Source organism: Protobothrops mucrosquamatus, unplaced genomic scaffold (assembly GCF_001527695.2).
Source record: "Protobothrops mucrosquamatus isolate PMUCROS unplaced genomic scaffold, P.Mucros_1.0 scaffold_293, whole genome shotgun sequence".
NCBI classification, from domain to species: Eukaryota; Metazoa; Chordata; class Lepidosauria; order Squamata; family Viperidae; genus Protobothrops; species Protobothrops mucrosquamatus.
This window is the reverse complement of record NW_015386369.1, coordinates 280,956-291,672: the sequence shown is the minus strand read 5'-3', so window position 1 is coordinate 291,672 and position 10,717 is coordinate 280,956. Positions and strand designations below refer to the sequence as shown.

The following is a 10,717-nucleotide window of genomic DNA, read 5'->3' as shown; positions in this document are numbered from 1 at the left end:
AAACAAGTGAGTCACATTCAATTTTATGAACCTTTTTTGCTATGGCTGTTAAGTGAATCCAGCTTCCCCCATTGACTTTCCTTGTCAGAATCCAGCTGAGGTCACAAATGGCTGGGTGATGTAATCCTCACAAATGGCGACCACATCATCCAGGACGCTGTAACCATTGTAAATGCATGCAGTTGCCAAGCACCCAAATTTTGACCTCTGTGGGGATGCTATGACAGTCATAAGTGTGAAGACTGGTGATAATTTACCTTTTTCAGTGCCTCTGTAACTTTGTTTGGTTGATAAACTAATGGTTATAAGTTAAAGACTAACCTATAAGTGGTATGAATACCTTTTTGTTTGGCAAGTATCTTTGATCCCATTGCATTTTTAGTTTAATTTTGCACAGCCAAATATTAAAATGCACATAAACATAGATTAGCTGAACAACTTAGACTGTCAAAGTATTATTCTTAGAAAACTATAATTCAAACAGTGCCTCACTAGTTACTCTAACCACCTAGACCAGGGGTGTCAAACTGCCGGCCCGCTGGCCGGATGCATCATGTGGAAGCTGCGCCCACCCCATTGCTGGCAATGGCAAAACTTTCCCGATACGTTGCGTGACGTCGTGAGTTTGACATGTCTGACCTAGACTGAAAGTAGAGTTGAACAACATTTGCCCACCAGTGCCTTATTTTACAGACTGACTGTGATTAGTGGGCACACAGATTTTTTATATTCTCTACTCTCTGTACCACCTTGTTTGGAATCAGCCACTCACTCAGAATCTCTGGAAGTGAAACTGCATAAAAGCTGTAGTAAATGAATGAATGAATGATGTAGAACAGGCATGTCAAACTCGCGACATCACGTGACGTATTGCGACTTTTCCCCCATTGCCAGCAATGGGGTGGGCGCAGTTTCAGTATGATGCATCCGGCCCACAGGCCGGCAGTTTGACATGCCTGATGTAGAACATCAGTATGCAGCCTGTAGCCAGAAGATTTGCCCTCCCTCTTCAATTACTTATTAAAGACAAGCCGCAATGCCACTACCATCTATCTCTCTGCCTCTTCCTGAGTTCTGTTAAGTATTATTTTTTCCTTACACATTTACTTTAAATCTGGAAATCAACTGAGATGCAAGAGGGCAGAGAACATTCTAAGTGTATGCTTTGAAAAATATGTAAGAGTTAAAGAATTAAAGTTATCAATGTAAATAACATCATAATAACACAGTTATTTTATTTGCACATTTTCTCTAGCCTCATTTCTTCTATTCTTCCAAAACTTCAGGTTCTGCTAGCCCTAAATTAAAACAATAGCCCCCACAAGACATACCAGTATGTGTTCGGGTATGTTTCTGGAGATCTCCAGAAGTCTTGAAGGCTTTGGTGCATAAATCTTCTTGGCACTTGTATGGCTTCTCACCAGTATGTGTTCTCATATGGCTCTTTAGACTATATGCTGTCAGGGTAAAACTTGTGTTCTAAGCACAATCACAAAGCAGTGAGCAAAGCAAAGCAACATAGAATAATAAAAGAACAACAGAGTTGGAAGGGACCTTGGAGGTCATCTAGTTCAACCCCCTGCTCAGGCAGGAATCCCTATACCATTTCAGACAAATGGCTGCTGGTCTCTTCTTAAAAACTTCTGGAGGCAGGTTGTTCCACTGATTAATTGTTCTAACTGTCAGGAAATTTGTCCTTAGTTCTAGGTTTCTTCTCTCCTTGATTAGTTTCCATCCGTTGCTTCTTCTCCTGCCTTCAGGTGCTTTGGGGAATAGCCTGACTCCCTCTTCTTAGTGGCAACTCCTGAGATATTGGAACACTGCTATCATGTCACCCCTAGTCTTTCTCTTCATTAAACATAAAAACTGTAACTATGTAGCTCTGAAGATAACCAGAGCTGGAGCTTTAGCTTGAATTTATATTTTTTTCATCACTATTTATAGTTCAACAGTCTGTGGATTTCTAAAGCTACATCTTCATTCTCAAGTCATGAGTAATTCCATCGGAACAACATAGTTTTCATTGTTGCTTTTCTGAACGTTTCACAACAAATACCTTACCTGTAGCAAACGTTTTCACACAGTTTGTAAAATCACACTGGTATGGACGATTGCCTGTATGGACACGCTCATGCACCTTCAGCAAAATAAAGGAAAATGTCTAGGTTTAGGCCAGTGAGAACAGAAGAGGCTGGCACTTATATATTTTTTTGCAGCACTATCAGATGTAATTCTTCAGTTTTATTCTCTTATGGTGTTTTACTTTTTTGTTTTCCATGTATCAATGAATATTTACTTTTAAAGTTTCAATATGGATGGGAATTTAAGGAGTCCATACTATAAACAAATTCATAGATATGTGTATTTTAATATTTGCTAGTCTAAATCAATTCATACCCGTGCCTGCTAAGCTATATTTCAGACAGTCTGAACTGAGAGTAGAATACAATATTACATATAATGTAACTTTTTCAAAAGCCAAAGAGCATTTGCACATAATATCAATTTTATTTACTCCCAATTCAAAAGTTGTATTTTTTTGTCTTCCTTTCAATCATCTCTGATTGAAGTCCCTGCAGTTTTCTTGGCAAGGTTTTTCAGAAGTGTTTTGCCATTGCCTCCTTCCCAGGGCTGAGAGAAAGTGACTGGCTCAAGTCACCCAGTTGGCTTTGTGTCTAACTTAAGGTGGGACTAGAACTCAAGATCTCCTGGTTTCTAGCCTAATGGCTTAACCACTACATCCAAGGAGAGACAGTTCAATTAGTGAGGTTTACATTTATTTTTAAAATTAGAAATATTGAAATACATAACAAAAACAGTTTGAGACCATCTGATGTAGTGGTTATAGTGCTGGATAAGAATTAGGAGACCATGAATTTCAGTCCTCCTTTGGATACTGAAACTGGCTAGGTGACTTTGGGCTAGTCATTCTTTCTCAACCCAACCCATCTCACAAGGTTATTGTGAGAAAAATAGCAGAAGAGGGCATACAATACATCACCTTGGATTGTACACAATAAATTTAATAAATACATCAAAAGGCTAAGTATTTTCATGTAAAACTAATGTTGAAAGTGGATGAATAACTTGTAATCCTACTAATGCTTTATTGCAAGTGTATTCTACTAAGTAAACTAAGAGCAAGCTTTCAGCAAAAGATTATAGCTGTCTTCAACCACTTGTTTCCTGTCTCTCCCCTCAGCATTATCAGATAAACTGCAGGCTTACATGTCCTATTGGTGACGCCCATGATTTCCTGTTAGATAAGTTTCTCTAGTAGTGCCATAATGTATTTAGGGTGAATTGTGGGGAGACAAGAAAGATCACCTTCAAATGGTGGGATGTGGTAAAGAGGCGGGTACATCCACTGACTCTACAACAATAAGCTTTGTCAGGAGTTCTTGATCCATTTCCAGTGCTCTGAACTTCTTCCTTCTGGAAATCCTGCTGGGAAAGAAAAAAGTCAAAACCTGAATGATGCTTGCAATGTCTAAAGTAGGTAGGCCTGGTTTTAAAATTTTTATTTCAAGCCATTTTTGTAGAAAGGCAAGACAGAAACATGTTCAATAAATGCATTTCATACTTATTTTTTTATTCTTATTAGAATATATGTGTGTACAAAGTTATCTTCCATCTTTGCCTTGAGGTCTTTTTATATGCTATTTTATAAGTGGGAAGCTGCATTCACACAAAATTGTAAACAATTGTAAATTGTTAAAAGATTTTAAACTATAGTTTGTTGTACAAAGTGTAGTGGCTTGATCTGCACATCATGTCAAGTCATAATGAGTAATTTTGTAGATTCCCTAAAAGCAAACTGCATTTATAGTTTAGTATTAGTGCATGTTATGTACAATACTCAATAATATTCACTATAATATTATTATATACAATATTCATTAATACTCTTTGGATCTTTTGGGAATATAGCTCCCAGAATTCTTGCTCAACTATCAGCTAATCAGTGTACTGTACATAATTTTCTAAGCAGGCTGATAACCAAAATTAAGATAAAAAAAATATGTTGTAAGTAATGCATAAGGCTGACCCAAATGTTGTTGGTTGTCCGATTTTTGATGAAATCATATATTTTCTGAAGGGTAGGATATACAGTTTGGGGTGTTCTTCAACTCAGTCTTGATGAAGACTCTTATTTATGTTGTGATTTTTTTCAAACACAATAGATTGTGTTGTGTTTGCCATTCTGACTAGAATAATAGGGGTGAATTATATAGAATGAAATATATAATATACTATGAAAATGCTTTTGGTCAAATTGAGCTTTGGGTTGCTGGCATACTGCATAAAGATACTAAAAATGGAAATATTCTTTCCATTAGCAGGGAATTGCATGTGGCACGGGTATAGTATGATCAAGGTTAGTAAGCTAATGCACATCTTCTCTATTTTGCTAAAAATGTTGCAAGAAGACTTTGACTGTTCCAAAGGCATGCTAATATGAGTAAGTAGTTACTGTTAATAAGTAGACATTAAGCTGGATGTTTTCGGGTACTACAGCTCTTTAACTCAAATGTGTGATTTCCTGGGACTACGTGATTGCCATAAGATCCTTTTGTAAGGAGATATTAATGGGTATAGCTAACATGCCCATGTTCTCTCCAAAGTACCTTTACTGCTTTAGATCTGAATAACTGCACACCCCTAATCAATATCTACGGGCCAATCTGTGATGACCAGAGGAGATGAAAGACTATAACTTAAAATGTAAGAGGAACATATGGTATAGAACATAAACTCATGAATACAACAAGAAGAAAAAGAGTTCTGTTACATTTCTGTAAAAATAAGAAAAGGGGGAAGGACATAACAGTTTTGAATGAAGGTTGTCTTCTGATCTTCTGGAATGGAGTTGGTAAAGTCATTTGGTCGAGTTGGGCAGCTTTAGAAATTGAATGAATGAATACAATACAATACGATACGATACAATACAATACAATACAGGGAAGTGAGGGTGTAGATTAAAATAAAAAGTGTAAGTTTAAATAAAGCAATAACATGTACAGATAAAGTGTATGTCTTCTATATGATAATGATTCTTATCTAGGCATGTTATCTAGGCTTTTGCTGAGGTTGAGCCAGAGAGCCTGAGAAGTGTCATACAATGATTAAAGAACTAAACTACCTATTGCAAAGTCTGTGGCTCATAGTTTGCCACTCTCATCAATTTATTAGGCTGTCTTATGGAGTTGTTCTGGCTAAGTTAAGTGACAAGACCTATGTCCACTACAGACTGACACTCTGTGCAGCTACACACTGACACTCTGCCTTGTAAAGATAAATAGTATCTGTTGAATTGCAAGTCAATATGTACAATAAATAAGCTGCCCAGTACTTTAAACAATGTCAACAGGTATTTAGCCTAATTATATCTAATACTATAGTTCAGCTGCTTCCCAGATACAAGATGGCAGCTTTCTGAATTGTTGTCTCAAATACCAGAATAAAGCAAATACAAAAGATTTTATTTTTTTTAAAAAGAGCAGTATTGTATATTTTTCAATCTACTATAAAGTTTGAAGACTGAAGATGAATAACCATATTTAAAATCAAACTAAAATATAAAACAATCTAAACAATATACTGCTTCTCACAGTCTTATAGATGTTTCAAGCACAATCCCACCCATCCACTTCCCCCCACACATATGTAATCTGAATGACTAAAGAAAAAAATGTGTGATGCTTGGTAGTGATATTCACAAAATATCCAAATAGCTTGAACTGTTTAGTGCATGTGTTCACTAGTCTATTGTACCTATGCCATTTCATTCCATATTTAAAGTTTTTGCATATCTCTTTCTGATTTCACAACAGAACATTGAATTTATAGCAGCAGCAGCAGATGTGATAAGTCTTTCCCATCCAAATGGCACCTATGATATCATAGCTGAACTGACACTTGAGCACCCAATTGTACAAATTAACAAAGCAGTCAATACATATACAGATATGTGCACAAAGTTCTCATCAGTACAAATATATATTGTTCTAATTAACTATCAAACTCCTGACTTCAGATGGCAGGGTTGATCCCCACAGCTCACAGGGGAGCTCAACGGTTATTTGTAGCAATGGACCACTCTTATATACACCTAAGAAATGTAACTCTCCGAATCATGTTATGGTTTAGATCTTCATAGAAAAGCAGAATATTCTCACCTTGCTGGTGTAATCCTCCAGAGTGGTATCAGTATCTAAATCAAAAGCATCATTTTTCTTCCCTGCCAATTCCTCCAGCCCCTCATCTGCTTGCACTGTCAGGATGCTGCCACCCATTGTCGTGGGAACAGGACGGTGTATGAAAGCTGTGGATCCATCTTCCAGCTGGATGGCCTCCAGGGTGCTGGGGTCAAAACCCTCTGAAGTGGACCACAAACACTATAGCACCACATGTCATCTCTAATCACTATGTATCTATCCTTTGATCATTTAGAGCTAATAAAACTCTAAGGGTTAAGGCCATCAATAGTAAAGTCTAACTACACTTTAGAAAACATTACATATCAAAAATCTTGCAATTCACAACCAAAGGTGGATTTGTTTTTTCAATAGATGAGTAGTTTATCATTTATGGCTCTAAAGAATGGATTAGGGAAAAAAATGACAGCCATATTCCCAATCTTCCAAAGCACAGAACAGAAACAAATAAAGAGGTCAAGCACTCTCCCTTCCATCTCTGAACTTCCTGGTTAATTCAAACCGTGGTTTACCCACCAAATTGTGGTTTTCAATGATCAAGAAATTCTCAGAGAAGGAGAGAGTGCAATAAAACATCTTACTATTGATGTAGGCTACCCGGAAGATCTACAGTAAAAGTAATCAACACAAATAAATGTTTTATCCAGGGGTGTGCTTTAAAAAAAAAAAGCAACACACAATGACACCTATAATCCTACTGCTTAGAGGCTTTTTATGGATTATTTATTAAAAACAGGAGTCAAAGACTGAGAGCTACCTTTAGGAGTATGATGTATAAAAGCCATGGTGCCATCTTCCAGTGCAACAGGCTGACCATCTTCAAATGTAATCGATTCTGTAGAATGAATCAGAATATACATAGGCACACACATGATCTCAAATAAATCAACTTGCCCAGCTTTTTCATGCAACAGCAAAGCTTAGCAAGAATAAGAATCCCCATCATTGTTCACTTCTTTTGAAGAATAGCCTGTTAGTCAATTCAGCCCTAGGTATATTAAAAATATTTTAATAATAATATGCATGCAAAAGTGCAACATAGAGTCATTCTATGAATTAAATGAATTAAGTGAAAATTATTCAACATTTCTTTGACTCTAAATTTGTTTAGATGTAGAAACAAAAGCACCAGCAAATGCAAGGCACTGTTTGTTCTTTTTAGTACAAAGATGGCACTCAAAAAATACATCAGTTTGTAATCAGAAGTCACTTTTTCAGGTGAATTTTACACTCAAGAATACCCTATCCCCAACCTGGCAATTGCAAGCACATTACTTTTTAATGCTTATACTATATAGATTATTTAATAACCACTCATTCAGTGATTGTTCAAAGTTACAACAGCACTGAACAACAGTGCTGGTCCCCAAAGTTCTGCCTCTCCCAATATTCCCACAATCTTGTGAGGGCAATCTGGGCACTTGGCAACTGGCTCACCTTTATAACAGTTGCAGCATCCCATAGTCACATAACTGCTATTTGCAACCTTCCCTGCCAGCTTCTACAAGGTGTTTAGAAAGGTGCTGGTAGGCACCACACTGGACATTAAAGCAGGGGGCGAGGCACTTATGGAACTCCTGATGATGCTGAATTACAATTTCCAGCAATACTAGTTTAACAACTTTAGGAAGACCACAAGTTCCTCATTTTGCTTTAAAGAGACCACAAGAGGTATATCAGCAATTTTACTTCACCTTTCTGCAGAGTTACTTGTTGGAAAAAAGCAGTAGATCCATCTTCAAGTTGAATCATTTGTCCTTCAATTAATTTCTCTTCTGAAACATGAATTTTGAAACACTTGTCAATTTTCTAGGAAGCAAGATTAAAATTTGTAGCCACATATTAAAACTTCTTATTAAGGAACATGAACATAATCTTATACATTATAATTATTTATTTCTTCTGAAATATATTATCAGCTTTATATATGGGATCCAGAATATTAAATCCAAAGGTAGCATTAGTAGAATTCTTGTTTTCTGCAATTATCTTTATTAATAAATATATTTCTTTCATATAAGGAAGTAGATAAAGAAGACCCACTTAAAATATATAAAAAATGTACTCTTATGCCAAGTACATTTGCAATCAATTGTTAAAATCATAGTTTAAACACAGAAATGAAATTTTTTCCTCAGTAGACTGAAAAACATGTTAGAAAATTTCTTACGATAGCTGACACAGAAAATACTTTCCAGCTTAAAGTCAAAATACTTTTCTTTCTTTCACTTCTGCAGCAAATTTCTAACTAAATTGCCAATGCCAAACCCAAGTACTTTACTTATTGCAACAATACCATACTGATGATTTAAAGGAATCTAATTTATTAAAACATGTGTATAGCTTTTTCTTCTCATCGTTTTTATCCATCTTTTATCGATAACACAATTATCGAAGTGTTAAGTAATGTGAAGCAACATACAGCCTGTAAGTCTATCCTACAAAATTGGTTTCTTGTGAAAATTACTGAAAAAACTATTCTATAGAGTGTTCTTTTAGCACAATTATTGAACGGAACAATACCAATGATGCATCATCCTGACACTTACACAGCAGCAGATATTTTATATAATAGAAATACCAGAGTATACATTTCTTCATACTTACCTTTGAAGATCTCAGGACCTCATGTTGGGGGGAAAGGGCAGGCCACTTGTCCCTGGGCTACGTGGCTTCCTCTACGAAGCAGCTACCATTTTCAATGCTCCCACAATCCCTTGAAGTTACACCAAAATTGCAGCCTCTTTGAGGAGGCCGCCCCATGGCCCAGGGGCAAACCACTTCATTCTATTTCCCTAATGTGGTCTGCACAGTGCTGAAAAAAGCTCCAGGGTTCTTCAAAAGGTAAGTGAGCGATGGGTGATGGGGAGCAAGCCCAAGCCTTGCAGGGACCCAGGGGAGAGGTAGCAGTCCCAAGGGTTGTGGGGACCCCTGGGGTAGGAACTGGAGCACAGGGGGTAGGGGAGGCCCGGGCCAGATTGTCCTGGGATTGTGTTAGTCCTCCCATGGCCTCTCCCAGCCCTGGGGCACCCTGTGCTCCACTTAATGGCCAGTGTACTTACTTGGCTAGTGCATCAGGGAGAGCAGGAGTGGGGGTAATGAAGAGAGGCTGTCTCGCTTAACAGCTGTCACCACTTAGGACTATAATAGGTAGGCTCTGTTGTGTTTGAAGGTTGCAGACTACCTGTACTATTAAAATTTAGTACATTTAAAGCAGAATTTTATTTAATGAAATATTTATCCAATATTTATTTATCAAATATTTATACTGCCTTTCACTCTCCCTTGTGTGTAATGCTTTGATCATAGGGTTTCTGCTTTGCCCCAGTCTCACTGACCACAGCTGCCACAGCCTTCAACTGACTCACCACCTGCATCCTGCTGAACATAGGCTGTTGTCCCATCAGGAAGGGTCATTGCCTGTAGACTCAAGCTCTCCATTTTGTTCTGGAAGCAGCTCCTTAGTCATGTGTTCAACACTGAAAGTTGTTCCCATGGACACAGCTATAATGAAAATGAAAAGGTATGTATATTTGTGTGCACATTTCTTGTCCCCACTTACTACTAAGCATAAATATAAGCATGGGCAAAAGTCATTAGAAAGTATTAACAAGACCAACCAAATGGAAATAGCAATGCACCTTGACTATGCAACAAACAACAACACAAAAACAGCTGTCTTTTTGCCCCACTGCTGTATTCCTCAGAGGCACTGGCATCCAATGTTAAGATACTGGAGAAGATGAGCATTCTTTTGTTCTACAGAGCTATTCTTACTATTATAGAATAATGTATATAACTTTTGGTGGTGGTAAGCAGTGATTTAAAAAGTAAGTTAAAATAAATATATACATAACTGGAACCAGAATCTTTTTTCTGTTAGGCATATTCCCCTGAGGTACAACTTGATATTTGGACAAAACCAAGATGAGAAAAGTAAAGATACCTTACCTTACATGGCTAATCAGTGGCTTCATGCTTTATACCAAGTGAAGAATTTTAACAGATCAACAAGCTGAATATTAAGCAACCCAAGCATAAAGGTAGCTTGTCCTAAGTCTATCCTTTATTTCTTTTTACACCTGCAGAGAAAAAAGTTCAGGGTGTGAATGGTTTTTTATAGAAAGTGTCTTTGGCATGGAAAAGTAAAATTGGAAAAAGCCAATTAGACCAACATATCTAAATCGAAACATCCTTAAGTAACGGCTATCTGGCCTTTATTAAACACATCCAGCAATTTTTTTTACAATTTCCATTGATAGTTGGTTCTACTGTCAAACTACACTGGGAATTCATCTGGAAACATTTTTTCTGTGACTTAATACTTCTACTTTGTTTTCTGGGATAGACAGGTCTTTTTGGTGTGTGTGATGTTGTTCCAGGAATATGAAAAGTGGTTTCATATTTATTTCCCTTTAGTCTTGTTTTCTCCAACCTAAATGATATATCAAGTTCTTCAGACACCCCTCTTCACAATCTATTCCAGTGATGTAAACAGA

At 37.0% G+C, this 10,717-nt stretch overlaps 1 protein-coding gene across 3 annotated transcripts in view; it reads right to left on the bottom strand.

The window, feature by feature from the left end:
- Positions 1 to 9,718, bottom strand: part of ZNF76 (zinc finger protein 76) — a 16,229-nt gene extending 6,511 nt beyond the window's left edge. The window contains exons 1-7 of one of the 3 annotated variants that reach the window (XM_029287304.1): positions 9,587 to 9,718; positions 7,913 to 7,993; positions 6,976 to 7,053; positions 6,180 to 6,379; positions 3,328 to 3,447; positions 2,062 to 2,137; positions 1,332 to 1,457 (exon numbers count right to left, since the gene is read on the bottom strand). In XM_029287304.1, coding sequence (XP_029143137.1) covers positions 1,332 to 1,457; positions 2,062 to 2,137; positions 3,328 to 3,447; positions 6,180 to 6,379; positions 6,976 to 7,053; positions 7,913 to 7,993; positions 9,587 to 9,659 — 754 coding nt within the window. In that variant the 5' untranslated portion in view covers positions 9,660 to 9,718. The remainder of the gene's footprint in view (positions 1 to 1,331; positions 1,458 to 2,061; positions 2,138 to 3,327; positions 3,448 to 6,179; positions 6,380 to 6,975; positions 7,054 to 7,912; positions 7,994 to 9,586) is intronic. The other 2 variants (XM_029287305.1, XM_029287306.1) reach the window with 2 other exon arrangements.
- Between the last annotated feature and the right edge of the window lie 999 nt (positions 9,719 to 10,717).